Source organism: Amphiprion ocellaris, chromosome 14, assembly GCF_022539595.1.
Source record: "Amphiprion ocellaris isolate individual 3 ecotype Okinawa chromosome 14, ASM2253959v1, whole genome shotgun sequence".
NCBI classification, from domain to species: Eukaryota; Metazoa; Chordata; class Actinopteri; family Pomacentridae; genus Amphiprion; species Amphiprion ocellaris.
The window spans coordinates 32,648,982-32,668,664 of record NC_072779.1 but is presented as its reverse complement, the minus strand read 5'-3'; the positions used below and the strand labels follow the sequence as shown (position 1 = coordinate 32,668,664).

General features: G+C 36.0%; 1 protein-coding gene across 2 annotated transcripts in view; it reads left to right on the top strand.

The window, feature by feature from the left end:
* sgcd (sarcoglycan, delta (dystrophin-associated glycoprotein)) overlaps window positions 1-19,683 on the top strand; it is a 471,411-nt gene that overhangs the window by 432,909 nt on the left and 18,819 nt on the right. For both annotated transcript variants that reach the window (XM_055017413.1, XM_023263457.3), the window contains one exon: window positions 19,249-19,372. In XM_055017413.1, the coding sequence (XP_054873388.1) occupies window positions 19,249-19,372 (124 nt within the window). The remainder of the gene's footprint in view (window positions 1-19,248; window positions 19,373-19,683) is intronic.

Below are 19,683 nucleotides of genomic sequence, written 5' to 3'. Positions count from 1 at the left end.
GTTTTATCATCATGTCTCAATTTAAAAAATCCCCCAAAATATTTTTTGAAATTGAGACAGGATGATTTAAAAAATTTAAAAAATTCAATTAAATTAAAATTTGAAAACTTCCCCCAAAATAATTTTGGGGAATAATTTTAATTATTTTGAGTGATTTTTTAAATTGTAATTTCATTTGATTTTTAATTTTTGAACCATCACGTCTCAATTTATAAAAAAAAAAAAAGTCTCCCAAATTGTTATTACTATTATTACTGTTATTGTTTTGGGGTTTTTTTGCAGATTTTTTAAAATTGGAATTGGATTTGAATTAGATTTTTGTTTTTAAATCATTGTGTCTCATTAAAAAGAAATCCTTAAAAAATAGTTTTAATTATTTTTGGGAGGATTTTTTAAATTTAATTGTAATTTTATTTTATTGATCATCATATCTCATTTTTTTTAAATCCTCAAAAATAGTTTTAATTATCTTTGAGGAAAAAATATTTATGTTATATGTTATAATATTTATAACATATTTATGTATTTCAAATATGCTCCTGTTTTGAGCCTCAAAATATTGAAGAATTAAGTGGAAATTTACTCTTTTAGCCTCTAAACTTCATTTATCTCCACTAATTAGATATTATGGTTCAGGATATTTCATTTAAACAGTTAAAATAATAAACTGAAAGCAGCAAAGACCACTTCAACAACAAACAAACAAACAAACAAATAAATAAATAAATAAATAAATAAAAAATATATAAATCAACATAACAGATATTTCCAAAATAATTTCACCTTTGCAGACTTTTATTTTGGTGCAGACTACATTGATATAAGCAGCAAATTAAACATCTATTAATCTCCCCTGATGATTAATTTAACTTTTTACAGGCCAAATATATCTATCTCTCTCTCTCTCTCTCTCTCTCTCTCTATATATATATATATATATATATATATATATATATATATATATATAATATCCGCACACCTTCCACACAGTAAGAATTAGAGTGTGTTAATCAATATTTAAACTGATGACATGTGGCTAATAGATGAACTATGGAAGCTTCATTAATCGTGTTTGATTCATTACATGCATTTATTGGACTTTTTTACTGACATAGTTTAACTCAAGGGGGAGAAACTTATCCAGAAATGCAGCATTTTTTAAATTTTACTATACTTGCACTAGTTTTATCCTCGATGTTACTCGAGTGCATGAGTGATTTTGGCACTTTTTAACAAACATCAGATGTCTTGTGTGAGCAGGAAATGAATGAAAAAGGCAAATGATGAAGACTGAGGAGGTAAAGAGAGACACCAGAGAGAGATTTATCTGAAGGCAAGAACATCTTTCTTCAAACAACAGAATGGGAACTTCTAAAGCTAGAAAAGTTTCATACACATATTAGCCACGAGTCACGAGTATGAGTTAATAAAAGGTTACATCAACATATTTGTGCTAGAAATTGGAGCTCTTCTGATTAATATCCATTAATTCCAGCACTTGGGATGATCCCGGAGCAAAGAGTTTCTTAGTTGACTAAACGGTTAAAAGATTAATTCATAAAAAACTTTCTTGAAAAAAAGAACCGTGGAAAGTTTAAACATTCAAAAACTGTAAAAACTGTGAAAAATGGCAAATATATGTGAAATAATGACATTTTTAGCTGATTTTAATAAAGTAAACCTGTAATTTTAAGAGAAAAGGAATAATCTGTATTTTAAAAAATACAGATTTTTGAATTTTCCCAATTATATGTATTTTTTTTAAAAATAGTAGGTAGTTTGTTCTGTTTTAGTGTTTGACCAAAAACTTTTTACAAAAAAATAAATTAATAAAATGCAAAAATTGCTCCTATTTGAAAGAAAAATTATATATATTAAAGACTGAAAAATGGTCATTTTATGCATTTTCCCTGTTTAATTAACAGATGATATTTGTTAAAATTCACAGAAAGAAAGAATTAATTTACGTTAACAAAAGAAGTCCAAACTGTAAATTATGTGCACAGCAAAAATCTCTCTTTTTAGAATGGTAATTTGTTCTTTTTCAACATTTAAAGATAAAAATTGCACTATTTTTCCGTATTTAAATGAGAAAAGGTCTAATTCTGTTCCAGGTATTTCCTGTTATTGGACAGAAAAATTATGTATATTAAGAGCTGAAAAAACAGGAAAACAACAGATTTTGTCCACATCAAATTGTTACAAATAGTTTCTTGTTATTTTACAATGTGTGGTTAAAACATTATGTTGTTTTACTGTATTTAAATCTGTTTTAAAATATACAACTATTTTCCTTTTTTTGTGAAATAATTTTTAGAAATTTACAGGATTCCATCTTTTTTTTTTTTTTTTTTTTTTTTTTACATGTTTTTCTTTTTTAATGTGTTTTTGGAACCTTTGCTGATTTTCACAGTTTTTATGGAACGTTATGTTTTTTACAGTGTAGCCATCCCCAGGCTGCTGCTCTGCACCACAGAAATACTGGTTTTATTTATTTGTCTTAAACTATCATCAGTGAGCTCGAACGCATTTATTTTTTCTATTTGGTGTCAAAGCAACGTTTCTTCTGCACCTTAAACCCGTTCAGTCAGGAAACAGATGCTGGTCAGGTTTTGGCTGTCAGAGGTCGCAGCTCCTCCTCATCAGTCACGTTCAGCTTCATCCTCCTTCATCTTCCTCGGTGTCGGCTAGAGTTTCTCCTCGCTGTAAACGTCTTGTTTATCATCTTTCTGCCGCCTCAGCTGTCAGATGTGATGACAGTCGATCAGAGTGACGGCGGAGAGGAAGCCATGTTTAGCAGAAAAGACAGAAGATAAAGACAGTGAAGGAGTTAGAAACAACGGAATCATTTACAGATTTAAATGTTTTTTACCTGATCTGGTAGAAAAATATGTCAAAAACTGTGATAATAATGGCAAATATCTGTACAATAATGATAATTAAAGCTGATTTTAATGGAGTAAAACTGTAATTTTATGGGACAAAAACTGAATTACTATCTGTAAGAGCTTTGATTTTTCTTGATTCATTTTTTGCAGTGCAAAAGTTGTTAGGTCAAGATATCAGTCAATGCATATTTATGATGATGAAAAATCTTTAAAAAAATCAAAAACATAACATCCACGTCAAAAATGTCTATTTCTACAAATGGTTGTTTGTTCTTTAACAAAATTTGATCCAAAAAATGACACTTTTTCTTTACTCTATTAAAATCAACAACAAATATCATAACGTCACAGATATTTGTTGTTATTTAAAAGAAAGATTATTGATATTAAGGACTGACAAATAATTTTTATAAATGATAACTTTTTATAAGTGATACTATTTAATAAAATCAGAGAGAAAAAAAACATTAATTTACATATTGACTGTAAATAAACAGACAAAAACTGTAAATCATGTCCACATCAAAAATCTGTGTTTTTACAAATATTAAATTATTCTTTTACAAAATTTGACCATAAAATACTAATTTTTGTTCTGTATTTAAATCAGCAAAAATATTGTTTGTTTTTTCGTGTGTATGTATATATATATATATATATATATATATATATATATATATATATATATCCGGGCAGATATTATCGTATAAAAATGAAATATCTGTCAATATCGTGCCTGGATTTCACTGGCACAATATTGAGACAATTAAAATATATATAAAAATATGGCATTTTTTCCATTACTTAAGTTGAAGTAGTTTTCTTATTTTGCACAGACAGTGTTTACATTTGGAAAACCTTGTTGCATCTGAGAATGCATCCAATGTGGCATCACAATAAAATGAGGCATGATGTGTTAATTCCACCACAGGAGATATGTGATGTTACCTAAAATTAGTTAAATAGTCCACATATATCAGTATCGGTTGATATCAGAATTGGAAATTAAGAGTTGGACAATACTGACATATCGGTTATTGGCAAAAAGCCAATATTGGACATCCCTAGTTTATATATATATTTGAGAAAAATCATTCGCGGTCACCATCAACAGATATTTGTTGATTTGAAAGAAAAAAGTTCATATATTGAAGATTGAAAAATGGTAAATAATTTTTAAATTGTTACTTCATGCATTTTCTCCCTGTTTTATTAACAAATAATATCGGGTAAAAAATCACGGAAAACAAAATTAATTTACATGTTGATGCCAGGCCCTCAAAGTCTTCAAGCAGAAACACTGAAATGTTCTTTTTGTGTTGTTCCTGCAACTGTTTTGCGACTGAACATCTGTGGAAGCAGAGAAAGAGCTACAAAGATGTGAAGTGAAAATGAGAAAATCTAGAATGTAGGGGTTAAAATCAAAGAGATGAGTGTGAAGACTAAAGAACAAGAGGGAGAAAAAAGACAAAGAATAACGAGAGAGTAGAACAGTAAAATGAATTATGGCATGAGAAGGACAAAGGGACAAAATAAAGAAGTGAAAAGCAGCTCTGTGACTGTAGAGACGAGCAAAGGGGTCAAATATTGAAGGACTCTGATGACAAACATCTAATAAGAGTATTTCTATGACATCATCAATCACTGCTGCTTTCCTTTTTCAAAATCATCACTTAAAAGCAGCAAAAAGTGAAAAGAAAATCATGTCATCGTCTACATAAGTCTTGTTTATGCATCTCCAGTGACAAGTGGCCAATTGAGAATGAAATACGACCCAAAGCATCGAATCATGTCTGGAAAAGTGGGAGCGATGCTAAACTCTAATCTGCCTCTCATGTCTCCCAACCCATCAGCAGGTAGATCCAGGATTCAGATCCTGTTTCAGGATATCTATGAACCCTAAGTCCCACCCAGAGCTGCTTTATTGGAACCGTATCCATGTGTAACGCCTCGTCGACAGGATGTGTCCTCACATCAGACGTTACGCCTTTACAGCAGCAAAACGCCAACATGCTTGATTTATACCCCATAGAATACATATGAAGCAATGAAAACACCAAGCAGCAGAGAGGAGAGCTGGGAGGAGAGCTAGAGGCCTGGTTTTGTTTTTTTAACGTGAAATGAGACGTGAAGAAGCAAGCAGGAAGTTTTCACATCATAGAAACTTGGATGGACTCACATTAGTCTGAGAGAAACTCGTTCTGATGAGGTTCTTCTTGTATTTCTTCAATCTTCTCTCCAAACCGAGACATTATGGTGCTGAGATTGAAAATGTGCTGACAGACTGAAACGCTCAGCGGGAGGCTGAGTTCACAAATGCAAAAGTTTTCACAAGATTCAGTGAAAGTTTGAAGCTTTTTTAACCAGTTTTCCTTCCAGTTATTCATATTCATGCTTAAATACCTTATTTTATTCTCATTATAAGTGGTAAAAGTAATGGTCGCAGTGTTTGCAGTGGTAAAAATATCGTTTCTGCAGTTGCAACAGAAAAATATACATACGTTTATCTTTAAAAATATTTTTAAAACTGGTGAAAACCGGAACATCCTAAAACTGCACTTGATTAATTGTTTATTATGTAAGAAGTTGTTAGTCAATTCACATTTATGATAAATAATCGTATAAAAACAGACCAAAACTGTAACGTCTGATCAAAAAATTACATTATTTCTAACAAAAAATATGATTATTTGTTGTTATTTGGCCAGAATTTTTTTGTATATTAGCAAGACAACCTGTTAAACAAAAAAATATACAGACAAAAATAGACACAGGTGCATTAAAATACACAGACAGGAAGAGGAACTTCATTAATAATGGCTTGTAAGACTCCAAATAATGGTTAAAATTCTCTACTTTTAATGTGCTCTGGGTGTCCATTCAAACATATAAAAATCGTACCTGTTTGCAAAATATGAAAACCAGTTTATATTAGAACAAGTCAGAAATGAGAGAGAAGGAAATGGAAAAAGAACATGAGATAAAGTTTGAATTCACAGGGGTGGTGAAAAGGAAATGAATAAAAATCCAAGCTTGAGAGAGAAATATTTCATTGCCTGATTCCCCGAGGAGCCAGCTGGAGGATGAGAGAGGAGGGAGGTCTCTGGAAGGAGTAATGGAGCAGCCAGAGGTTTTTATTTTTACCTCCCATCCACAGAAACCCAACACCTCCAAGCTGCTTTGAATGTTGAAGAAACTTACTTCACTTTGTTCCCACCTGGAGGATTTCTTCATGGTGGTGAAGAGCAAAGACCCTTGACCTAGAACCAGTGAATCTGGGAGAATTATGCAATATCAGGGCATTTCAGGTTAACACTCCTGCGCCTGGTGGAGGAAACTTACAAACTTAGTGCAATATTACAGAAATACACTGTTGTTTTTCAAAACCTTTGGATGTAGGACTTCAAGATCAGTTGTTTGTACAATTTTGGTGTACAATTCCATTAAAACTACTTTGATTAAAACAAAGAAACAGTCATGAATGAAAGTTTAGCTTCCGTCTTCAATCTTCTGGTTTATCTTTGACCCTCTTCTTGGTTTAGTTCAACTAAACTTGTCGTCTTTCTAACTTAGATTTGTTTCTTCAAGTTCTTGATGGGTTTAAGTCAGGACTTTGGGGAGACCAGTCTAAAACCTTCATTCCAGCCTGATGGAACCATTTCTTTACCACTTCTGATGTGTGTTTGGGCTCATTGTCTTGCTGAAACGTCCAACTGTGTCCAAGATCAACCTTCTGCTGATGGTTTTAGGTTTTCCTAAAGAATGTGGAGGTGATCCTCCTTCTTCTTTATTCCATTTACTTTGTGTAAAGCTCCAGTTCCACACAGCATGATACTGCCACCACCATGCTAGGTGATAAGTTTGGTGTTCTTGGGCTTAAAAAAGATCCGCCTAAGACTGAAACCAGTCCTTAACCAAAACTGAAACCAGTTATAGAAACATTCCAAAACCAGTCCTAAAAAAAGTCAAAAACCAGTACAAAATTGGGACAAAAATCAAACCTAAACTACTATTAAAAAAGTCCAAGACCCGTCCTAGACAGTCTGAAACCAGTCCTCATCCAGGACCAGGTCCAGTGTAAAATAAATCCTAAATCAACTTTAAATCACATCCAAAACCAGAACCATGACTGAAACTAAACTGAAACCAGTCCAAAAGTTCTTCTAAGAAAGAAAAAAACATGATACTGCCACCACCATGCTCGATGATAGGTTTGGTGTTCTTCCGGTTAAAGGCCTCACCTTCTCTCCTCCAAACATAATTCTTTTCAGTTTTTCTTTCATCTGACCACAGAACTTTCCACCAGAAGGTCTTTTCTTTGTCCAACTTGTCAGTCGAGCTTTAAGGTTCTGCCTCTAGAGGAAGAACTTCATCCTTGCATGGCAACCTCTCAACTCATGTTGGTGGGAAACTGGGTCTGAAAACATGTAAAATCCTAAAAATTTTGCATAACGTTTTGTTTTCTTTACCACGTCTGATGTGTGTTTGGGCTCATTGTCTTGTTGAAACATCCAACTGTGTCCAAGATCAACCTTCTGCTGATGGTTTTAGGTTTTCCTGAAGAATGTGGAGGTGATCCTCCTTCTTCATTACTCCATTTACTTTGTGTAAAGCTCCAGTTCCACAGAGCATGATACTGCCACCTCCATGCTGGATGGTAGGTTGGTGTTCTTGGGGTCTCTCCTTCATATTTCTGCTCATTGTGGCCAAATAGCTTGTTTTTTGTTTCATCTGATCGTAGAGCAAAGTCTGACAAAGATGTTTGTGTTTCACTGATTCCATCATAGAAAATTCAGACTTCTAGGGGTCTTAGGAAACTCAAGACTGCCACATATACTGTACCTGGTCCCTACAAGTGTATGTGAACTTTTCTTAACAACTGCATTAAGTTTCAATCTAACAAATCCATTTGTTTGCCCGATGTTTTGTTTCTAGACTGGAGAGTACCTGTAGTACTGTGATTTATTTGTGTTTTATAACTAAAACTCACCATTCCTGTTTGCTATGCTTAACATCATTTACTAGAACTGTGTGTTCTTTTCAGTATTTCTGTACTATAGTTGCGGTTTCGTCTATGTATGTAACCTGCAAGTTGAGTTTTTGAATTCTGGATCTCGTTCTGTGTTGTTTTTTTTATGGTTCAGACCAAAACAGTTGCATTCACAAACCGTGTAGTCTATCATCACGGTTTAAAATGGACCTACAGGTGTATTTGTGTTACCTTTTAATGTTTGCAGACACGATGCATCTTTGTACAATATCTGGTTCAAGGTGACATTAGCAAGTTGTTGAGTTAGCCACATGTAAATCTCATGCATTCACAACAGCTTTACAGGTTGGTTTCATTTTTTCCTGTGCTGTAACTTGATCTCTTGGTTGTTCTTGATGTTTTCTATTTCGAATCTTTGTCTTAAAACCTTCTCGAGCACCTGGATTATGTAAAAACACCCCTCAGTTACATCCAAAGGTGACTTTTTTGACCTGAAACTGTCGCTCTTCTTTGTCCACTTCCACTCAAAACCAGAACAAGCCATAAAATCAGCGGAGTGGCTGGTAGTTGGCTGTTCTCCGTCACCCACATCCAGAGTTTCCTCTCAGTATTCTCACCACAACGTCCACGGGATCAATTTTTTTACTCCCTTGTTTTGCAAAGATTAAAGTCTTGTCCGTTCTCCGTTAATGTCCAGAGGCAACGGCTTTAAATTGTGTTGGCTCTAATCTGGTTTTATTTGCCCTCTGGTGACACCGCTTAGCGAGAATACTAATAGACGGCATCTGCATTGATGCAGGCGAAATAACAGAAACAGGCCGATCGGTCGGACACGTTCAAGGAGGGAAACTTGAAGAACCGGCTGCTGCAAATGGATCCAACTTGTTTCAGAAGATCCCATCATAAAGGCTGAACTAGTATGTATTTAATTAATCACCATATTACACGCGCTGTAATTAATATGTGTCCAGGTTTAACCCTCCGAGGACAGAGAGCAGGGGGTAAATCAAAGGAGATTAAAGTTTCATTTGGAAATATGCTCATTAGCTTTTGGCTCGTTTGTTCCGCTCTTTCATTTGTGCTACACAAACAGCACAAGCCAAATAATAACCTGCAACTCAGTGATGTTTTCTAAATGTAGAATACCTCATGAAATGACCTGAGCTCTCACAGAACCCTTTCAAAGTAAAGCTGCAGGGAGCCGGCGGGCGTTCACAGCGGGTCAGAACATGCCAACATTATTTCATGATCACGGCCATTAAAGCTGCTGTTCTGAATCTGTTGTGGAGGTTTGGATTCCTGCAGCACGTCTCAGATTTCAGAATACATGTGTAACGCTGATTTTGCTGCGCAGCAGGCATCCAGAACTCAAATTACCTGGCGAGTGGCCGGCTCGTTTCTCTCAGCTTCAGGCAGGAAGACCTTTTTTTAGCATCTCATCTTCTCTTCTCTGCACAGGTTAGTGTCGAAAATGCACCCAAGGAGAACAACAGCTTTTATATTCAGTGAAACAGAAGTCCATCTGTCCGTTTCTCTTTAAAGCATCTGTACTCTGCTTAACACATCTTTAAGCAAACACATCTTGGTGTCAGAAGCACGACTGTAAATCAAACTGCTGCTGGCCTACATTAGAAAAGGATTTTGACACAGTGCCTAGCAGTTGATCCTGGTATCAAATGTGGGTAAAAAGGCTCCTTTCATTGTCTATAATTGTTCAGACCAACCACCAATCACACGCCTTGAAAGTTTACCCAGAATGCACTTTTTTCCCCTAAACCTGTCCAGAATGACTCAAAAAAAGTGCACAAAATGAGTCAAAAGATATCCAAAATAAAAACCAAATCTCACCTAAAATGATCATAAATGTCTCCTAAATTACTAATTTTTTGCCCAAAATGACAAAAACTTCTCCAAACTGACCCAAAATTGTCAAAAATTATCAAAGCGTGTATATAAACGCTCCTTTCATTGTCTAGAACTTGTTCTGACCAACCACCTACCAACATGCTGGTATGAGCCTTGAAAGTTTACCCAGAATGCACTTTTTAAAGTTTTCTCCAGCCCCATATCATCACACTCCCACCTCCATGCTTCACTGTCAGGACCATGCATTCACTGTGGTACTGCTGGTCGGAAGAAACACAAAGCAACCACAAATAGACACAAAATGACTCCAAAAATCACAAAACCACCACAAAGAAACACAAAAGCATCCTTGAAAGTTTACCCAGAATGCACATTTTCCCCCAAACCTTGTACAGAATGACTCAAAAATTGCACAAATGAGTCAAAATATGTCCAAAATAATTCAAAACTCATCTAAACTGATCAGAAATGTCTCCTAAATTAATAATTTTTTGCCCAAAATGACAAAAACTTCTCCAAAATGACCCAAAATTGTCAGAAAATTATCTAAATGTGTGTGAAATGATCCTTTCATTGTCTCTAATAGTTGTGACCAACCACCTACCAACATGCTGATATGAACCTGAAAGTTTACCCACAATCACATTTTTAAAGTTTCTCTGGTGAATTATCAGAAAACAGAAACACATCCAGGAAACCAGTGATTGTTTCTAGGACTCTATGTCATAGACATTAAACTGTTCACACTAGGATACATCCCATAATACTGATCATCACAGCTGGTTATAGAGGAAATGAACAGAAACCAGATTTAGTGTTTAGATTGTGACACCTGGATGGATATAGAACTGATTTGATCATTTTGAGTCTTGTTTTTTCTCAGTTTTTGTTATTTCATGCTCATCTTTGCCATTTTTTTGTTCCTCTTCTGTGATCAGTTTTGTGTTGTTTTGTTTGTCTTTGGGACAGTTTCTTCTCCCTGTGGTCATTTTGTTTGTAGTTTTAGTCAATTTACTTTTCTCTGATGACATTTTCTGTCTTGTTTTCCTTGTTTTGTGTCTTGTTTTTGTCCTTTAGTGCCAGGTTTTGATCATTTTAGGTGTCTTCGGGATAGTTTTGACTGTTTGTGACATGAAACTATGATACATCCCATAATACCAATGCTCAAAGTTGGTTACAGAACAAATGAACAAAAAACAGATTTAGTCTTTAGATTGTCACATCTGGATGGATGTAAAACTGATCTGGATGCAGTTTTTAACAGAACTTAAACATGTTTTTCCTCCTAAAATGTCTTGTGTTTATCTGCTGTACTGATGAAATTCTGAGGCTCATAAATACCAGAAATAGAACATTTCGACCAACTCCCAGGTACTTTGTCGACTTTCTTTGTGGCTGAAATAGAGCAGATCCAGTTGTATTTAAAGCTTAGAAATGTTGAACAACAGTTACTTTTACCAAAAGTTACTGCAATTTAAAAAAGAGAGAAGATTTTGTAACCGATTGAGACTACAGACGGTTTAGTACAGCTATGAAAAGATAAAAACGTTCGGCTACATTGGTAGAATACTGGGTATCAATATGGGTTGTATTTAGTTGTACAGAAACATTATCTTTGTGCAAATCAGTGATAACTGCCAAACAAAACACTCATCTACAGGTTACAACATCGTAAACACACACATATAGTTTTTAAAATGGCGTAACTTTCACTGCAGGAGTATAAATCAAGCTTCAAACGCTGAAGAAACAACCAATTTTATGCTATTTATCAAACTTTTTTATCAAATTTTCTTAAGCTGGTTGTTTGTTTTAAACTATGTGTTCTACTTATAATAAGCTTTTAGGTTATTTCATTATTTATTATGCTCAATCTTAGCTATAATCCTATATAATGATATTTATTCTGTATGCTGCTTGGTCTTTTGTGTTTATTATATGTTTTAGTGACAATAAACTGAGTTCATATTTTTACTATTTTAATTGATGGCAGCCAGACAGGAAAACATACATATATACTTCTTATATGTTGAAGCTGTAAACAGAATAAATTCCTGACTCAGTATTATCAAGGACATCTAACTCTTTTCGTTCCTGTTTTGTTTTACACCGATCCATGACGTGACATTTCTGGATGCTGTCGTTCAAAAGGCTTTACGTTCCCGTCGTGCGAGTATCATCGGATCAGGACTTTTTGTGACTCGACAACTCGGAGAGAACAGAAGATCAGTGTTTGTTGCGTTTCGCCTGCTGTGTCCTCGCAGGTGTTTCTACGTGGGTCGAGCTAAAAGAAAGTTTATCTGAAGGCAGACGTATTTTCTGTGTCAGTAATAAGGACTCCTGCGTGGATAAAGAGGCGAAACGCTGCAGGTCGCCGTCCTTAAAGATTCAGGCCTCTGAGAGTATACAGATGTCTACATGTGGGGGCGACGGATTGAAGTTTAACATGAAACATCTTGGATCTGGAAATTTAAAGCGATGAAACACACAAGACTTAATGAGAACGTAGATCTCAGAGGTTTTTTTGTGTGTGGTTTAGTCCATATATTCTTTGGATTTATGACTCAGGCTGTTGAATTCATCATATGTTGGTGGGTTTTTTTCTGTGTTTGTGGAGTTGAAAAACATCTCTTCACATGCAGAATCAGTTTATGGCTCTGTTAGAATTAGAAGAACCTAAAAGAACTCTGGAAATATTTAAGGAACTTTGTTTGCTTGAGGAGGTTCCTGCAGAAACCTTGGGGTTGTTTGAGGAACCTCATATCTGGAAGGCTCCTGGAGGATTCTTTTGTAGAATTTAGTGTTGGTCTACCTGGCATTTTACACGTTGTTTTATTTATGTTCTTTTTTAAACTCGTAATTGGTCCATTGCAGTTTTTCAACATGTGTTTAAAATCAATTTGCAGTTTTTATGATAAAGGAATAATGAGGTCGACAGTGTACCCTTAGAAATAGAACTTCTACTTTTTGAGTTCTTCAAGGAACTATTTTCCGGTGTTTGTAGTTCTATTTAAAGTCATTATCATTACAGTTAAAAATTTGCCACTAGATTAAGACAAAAAATTTATTGGACATTACTGTCAAGTCAAGTCAAGTGCATCCGACGTAATCAGTGACATGAATAAAGTTCTTCATCCATCTCCCTCTGTCCAACATTGCAGTCTTTGCCTTCCAGACCAGTGTCTTCTTCTAGAACCTTCCTTCATGTTGTGCTCAGCTTGCCAACCCTTCTGATAGTATCAGGTTTCCATAACAACGACCAGCTGCTTCGTTGTGTCTCACCACATGTCCATCCAGGGCTGGTCTATGTTGTCTAATGATGGTTGACAATCCTGGATGTGAGCCACATAGCGACTTGTTGGTGAGGTGCGATTTCCAGGAGATGTTTTGTACCATCCGTAACATTCTGGTGTAAATCCCATCAATTCTTTTTGAGAGAGTCTTTGACAGTGACCAGGATTCAGATCCATGGAGTAAGATGGATTCCACTGATGCCTTGAATCCTCTCATTTTGATTGGTGATACCCTTATTTTTTACAGAGAGTTTAATGCTCCCCAAGCTTTACCAGTTTTTGTTTCTATATCATGTGCTGTGTTGGTGTAGCCTCCAAGATGTAGGAAATCATCTACTTTTTTGATTTCTGACTCATCTAGTGCTGCATTGTCTCCTAGATGTTGGGTTAAGGTGCATGAACTTCGTCCGATCAGGCTTGTTTCTCGCTCTACCCGATGCAGGAGGTCTTCTGCTTCACTGAGAGTGGTTTCCAGGAGATCGATGTCATCTGTGAATGCAAGTTCTGGGAGGACTTCTTCAGGGTGTCTTCTACTTTGACGATGCTTTAGGGTCAGACTGTCGTAGGGCAAGATTGCATTCCTCAGTGCATAGTCTAAGCAGATGATGGAGAGGAGAGGTTACTTTACTGTGGATAAGTTGGAAAGTTTTGTCCCATTCATGCTAATAGGGACCTTTGCATGAGTGTTAATGTTTGCACATAAATCTGTCAGCAGAAAGTAGGACAAGATCCTAATTTACCCAAATATACAAAAATAGTCTCTAAAACCTGCATTGGGTAACATAAAATTAGCCTCAAATAGTATCTTGGTATGTTTTTTGTTCGCTACTGATGAAAAAAAAATGTTTAAAATGGACTAAAATAAAGACTTGATTTTCCTTTATCATTACATGAAAATTACATTAATGTTTCATTTTGCAATCAAGACAATTACAATAAAACTGAGGTTTTAAATTCAATTAATAAAACAAAATGCAGGTGTAAAATGACAGTTAAGTCAAAATCTAATTCTACAAAAACAATCCTTTAGGAACCCTTGAATGACCAAAGTTTCTTGATGCTCTCCTAATTCTAATAGAGTATTGTAATGCTTACATTTACATAATATACAGACTCTAAAGCCAGAATTCTTTGTTTTATTGTTGTTATTCAGAGTGCATCACAGGTCAGCATCAGTCATCAGAAACATACTGAGGAATAATTTTACCTTACAGTTCTTTTGTAGTAAATTATGGAGTTTGTTTTATCACAACTGGGGTTATAAATCAATTTTTAGACTTTCAACACAATATCAAAGTTTCAATTGGCTTAAATGTGAAAAAAATAAAAATAAAAAAATAGACAATATTCTCTGTTTTTTCTTACATTTGGGAGTAAAGGAATCCACTATGATAACAGTAATATTGCTGGTTGTCTGAAGAACCTTTCTGAAGGGTTTCTGGAGTAACATCTGCTGCAGAACAAACATTTGGACCTGAAAAGGTTCCTGGAAAGTTCCTCCACTTCTTAGATTGACTCTTCTGGTCTTGGTGGTGCAGCTCTTGTTTGACTGATACTTTACACCTGTGTTCTTGCCTGATTGATTACCTGAGTAGGTATATATAGACCTGCCTTCCTGCTACATATGAGCACCTGTAGATCATTTACAACCTTTGACTCTAAATAGATCGCTGCTTTAGAGAGATATTTTCACTCTAAAACATTTGGAATTAAAACTTTTGAAGCTAAAACACATCTACAGTTGTCATTCCGATGCGCTACGTTTCCTTTTCTTGCCAGATGAACTGACACTGAACCCTGAAACTGAAGAGAACTTTGCTTCTGGGTTTTTTTCCTTCAACATTCCCTACTGTACTACATAACGCCTGTTACTGTACTGCAGCTGTCTTCACTCTCTGGGTCCACACTTTGGGGAATTTACTCAATGAAGGTGCCAGAAACAAATTCAGGGAATGACATCTGCAGGGGATTACGTTAACATAAAGACTGTTGGGTTCTTTAATGGCACATGTGCTCTGTTTCTTCTCGTTACTTTCACTGATGCAACTTCCAATATTGAGACTTTACCTACCTTTTATAAGACAGATCTGCCAGGTAAAGTTTGTTCATTGTTGCTGCTGTGGGAGTAAAACCTTTGCTCTTATTGTTTCGACAAACTTTGTTTGTCCGTTATAGTAAAGAGAATAAAGAAAAGGGCACCTGTAGTAAAATACATCCATGTTTTATCCATTTTTTCAGCTACACTTTGCAGGTTGACTACAAATCTGTGCTGCTAAGATGAGCAACCATTTAAACCAACAATATCTAACTTCAGTGCCACTTTCTTCACTTTTTATGACAGGTCTGCCATGTAAAGTTTGTTCATTATTGCCGCTATGGGAGTAAAATTTTTGTTTTCACCCTTCGCTTTTATTGTCATGTTTATTCCAAGTGAAATTTTTATAATAATCTACATTAACATGACTGCGAGGAAGCAAAAACTAGTAAAAACAGAAGCAGAATTTAACTGGAATGGCTGTTTTTCGGGAAACTTGTGGATGCATTTTGTTATAGTAAAAATAATGAAGAAAAAGCAACCTGCAGTAAAATGTGTCCATGTTTTATCCATTTTTTCAGCTACATTTTGCAGGTTGACTACAAACCTGTGCTGCTAAGATGAGCAACCATTTAAACCAACAATATCTAACTTCAGTGCCACTTTCTTCACTTTTCATGACAGATCTGCCATGAAAAATGTGTTCAATAATGCTGCTGTGGGAGTATTCTTTCCTTTTATTTTGAAGTTTATTGCAAGTGAAATTGTAGAATAATTGACAGTCATGCAACTGCAAGGAAGCAAACATTTGGATGTCTCTTTTCGGAGCTTAATTCTCAGCATTTGCTTGTCTAAAATAATAAATAAAATGGAGAAAAAGCAACCTGCAGTAAAATACATCCATGTTTTATCCATTTTTTCAGCTACATTTTGCAGGTCGACTACAGCCAACAATATCTAAGTTCAGTGTCACTTTCTTCCCTTTGCATGACAGGTCTGCCATGTAAAGTCTGTTCGATAATCATGCTTTAGGTATGAAACTTTTTGTTTTTACTCTTAGCTTTTATCGTCATGTTTATTGCAAGTGAGATTTTAAAATAATAAACATTAACGTGACTGCGAGGAAGCAAAAACTTGTAAAAACAGACGCAGAATTTAGCTGGAATGGCTGTTTTTGTGGAAACTTGTAAATGCGTCTTTTCAGAATTTAATTTTGACCATTTGCTTGTCTAATATAATAAATACAATACAGAAAAGGGAAACCTGCAGTAAAATATGTCCATGTTTTATCCATTTTTTCTACTTTACTACAAATTTGTGCTGCTAGTGTTGGTTGAAAAGACGAGCAACCGTTTAAGCCACAATATCTGAGTTCAGTGTTGTTTTTTTTGCTTTGTTTTGGGTATTTTTTTTTTTTTTATCTCCAACACTGTCGGAGTGAATAATCTACCTCATTAGCCGTCGAGCTTTTTTAGCTGAAAACTGATGGAAGCAGACGGTAAAGTTGCAGGTTAGAAAAACCACAGCTGCACACTTTAAACCTGAATAAGAGCCGAGGAGAGCCGGGCGATAATTCATCACTACAAATGAGCTGCAACACGTGATTCATCGTCATTATTAAACTTTAGGAAGTTGCTCAAGGACATATGAAGGCTAAGAGTGCAGCTCTGTGGATGTAGGAGACTTTAGAAGAGGAGTTTGTCGGAATTTTACTCGGAGAATGTCATGAAGTTCCAGGTATATGCTGCAAATATGTCAAGATTTGGTGTTTTTTTTCGGACTTTTCAGGTGATAGAAAGCTTCTGACAGATTGTAGATGTGTTTGGAAATCCAGCAGTTGCATAAAAACTGTACAGAAATGACAAATTTCGACCAGAATAGGAATCCCTACTGCACTAAACAAGCCCAAAATGAGCATAAATGATGCAGCCAAGACACCAGAGCACATGATGGACGCCTTAAAGCTGAACCTTCATTTGTCGCTCCTCAATCGGAACAAAAGCTTCATGAAAACCTTCCCCGTGGAGGAAATATCACGTATTTTATCTACAACTGAGCGTGGTGACAGGAAGACAGCGAGCCTTCAGAGAGCTCCTCGGCCGGTCGGAGACGTTCCGACATGTTCGCTGCTCCTTGTGAAGACCGGCTCTGAGCGGTTGTGTCAAGACGTGAAAAAGGAGTGGGCCGATTTTGAATCCTCGTACAGAAGTGTGTAAACGCAGGTGGGCTGCAGTGTTCGGATGTCAGATCCACTCAGTTTACGCTCCACTCATGGCCGAGGCTTCAGTGTCTGCTTGTGTTTCTGTGGTTCTGCTTTAGTGAGGATCAGTTCGAGTTTTGAGGGAAGTTGGAAAGTTTTTAGGGTTGAAGTTCGGGTTAAGGTTAAGATTATGCATGTGGCTCTTCCAGTTGAATGCTACAACTAATCTGGGTCCGTCTGTGTCAATGTGAGTTTGTTATTTGGGCCCAAAACTAAGTTCTGCTCAATATTTTTGGCTGAATTTCACAAATTCCATATCTTTTCTGACCTGTGAATATTGTAGTTTTACCTTCATTACAGCATCTTAGCCAGGAAGTCGCTGTAGGAGTCAAATATCTCCAGAAGTAAAGTCACGAAATGTGGTGAGGATCCAGTAGTTTCCAGCAGATCCAAATAATTAAATGGATCCAGCAAGTGGAAAAAAATTGTGATGTGTTAGAGGTCAGCTCGTTGCAGTCGAGCTAATTAGTTAATTTGTCCACGAGGCAGAAGAAACAGTCAGAAGCAGAGTGAGTGAAGCCGACTCGCTGCTACAAAGGAGTCCTGCACAGATCTGAGGTCAGACTGCTGACCTGGAGTCAGATAATTCAGCCTTCTCAGCGCAGCATCACTAGTTAGCCTGCAGCGAACACAGCAGATGATGACCAGACCTGCTCTTATTCTCTGACTAACCAGCCTCTCACGATGGTAGATGTGTTTCTACTAAAATACACTCATTGGTCGACATTTCACCAACTCTTGAGGCTCCAACATCAGTAGAAGTTGATGTGTGGCAAGACAAGATTCTAGTTTTTGCTATTTTGACCTGACAAAACATTAATATGAGTCTAACTGGGCAATTTATGAGTTATTTTGGACAATTGTGAATCATTTTTGGCTAATTTTGGCTAATTTGATTAGAGTTTTGGTTGGTATTGGGACCCCAGAAAATTCCTGTAAGTGTATATATATGGATCATATTTATGCTAAAAATACAGACTTTGGTTGACATTTCACCAAGATTTAAGGCCTCTGACATCCAAATATGAAAGATTTTCCGTGTGTTTGCAGATTTTCAGACTTAACCATATCTTCTGGTTTACATCCAAAGAGGGTTGGTGGAGGAATTCCAGCTGGTTGCTGCATGTTATCTCCTTTCTGCCTGTAACAAATCATCAGCAATCATCTAAAGACTAAACGCCAAAAAGAATTTCTTTAAGATGACTAAAACAGATCTCCTTTGATCAAATACATCATAAACTGTTGATGCCTCTGTAAAAAAAAAGTTTCTTTTATGACAGAACATTTATGTGTTTATTCAGTTTTCATTATTATTATTAGCCTTGACCTTACCTGGATAACGTTGATATTCATTATAGTCCAGTGGACCTAATTTTCAACTGACTTAACGTTGCAGCAAATGAAGAAAGATGCCAATAGAAGTGTTGTTATGTCTGTATTTCATTTACGACAACCTCTTTAGCTTTGAATATAACATTTTTGTGGACATTCACATCAGTTTGTCACAAATTCAGCTTAAATCTGCCTATAAAAGCTCAGATTTGTTCACCCACTTCATGAAAACTGCTATTATTAAAAATCACTGAAGGAAACGTGGACAAAACTGATCTCTTACCTTTACAAACTTCTACACAACTGGCTATTCATATAACTAAATGTTATCATTCAAAAACAACTGTGAGAAGTTCCCAGACTGCTAAAATGTTTAAACACGCTGTGTCAGAATCACAAATTCAGTTTACAAGAGCTTTTCGGAGTCTAAATAGTTCGTCTGATGCTAAATAAAGTGAAAAAATGGAACAAAGTCAACAGAAACAAGCTGTGTGTGCATCTCTTGTTTCGTAGGTCTTTCTTATCCAAATATTTGAAGCACTAGTGGTCGCTAACGAAGACATTCTGCCTCTTTTTGTTCCCAGACTCGAGTCTCCCACTCGCTCTCTGCTGATGGAGGCTCCGAAAGGCATCCAGATCCTGGCCGAGGCCGGAGACATCCAGGCCATCTGCAGGAACGAGCTGCGACTGGAGTCCAAAGACGGAGAGGTACGTTTACCGGCAAAGTTCAGACACTCCACTGAATCAAGAAAATAGAGGATAATTGGGGTTAAATACAACTTGGGTCTTATTTTGAAAGTTTTGCGGTGGATAATAACAGGACTTATGGGGTCAAGAACGGGCCAAGAAACTCCTGGTAGAAGAATCCCAGTTTACTACTTATTTGGCCAAGAAGGCAAATTGTAAATTATTAGCCAAACATCCATCACAGTTTACTGACCCACTTCCAGCTTTATCTCCTCCCTTTTTTCTGCACGTTTTCTGTAATTACCACCGCTGGTTATCACGCACTGACTTCT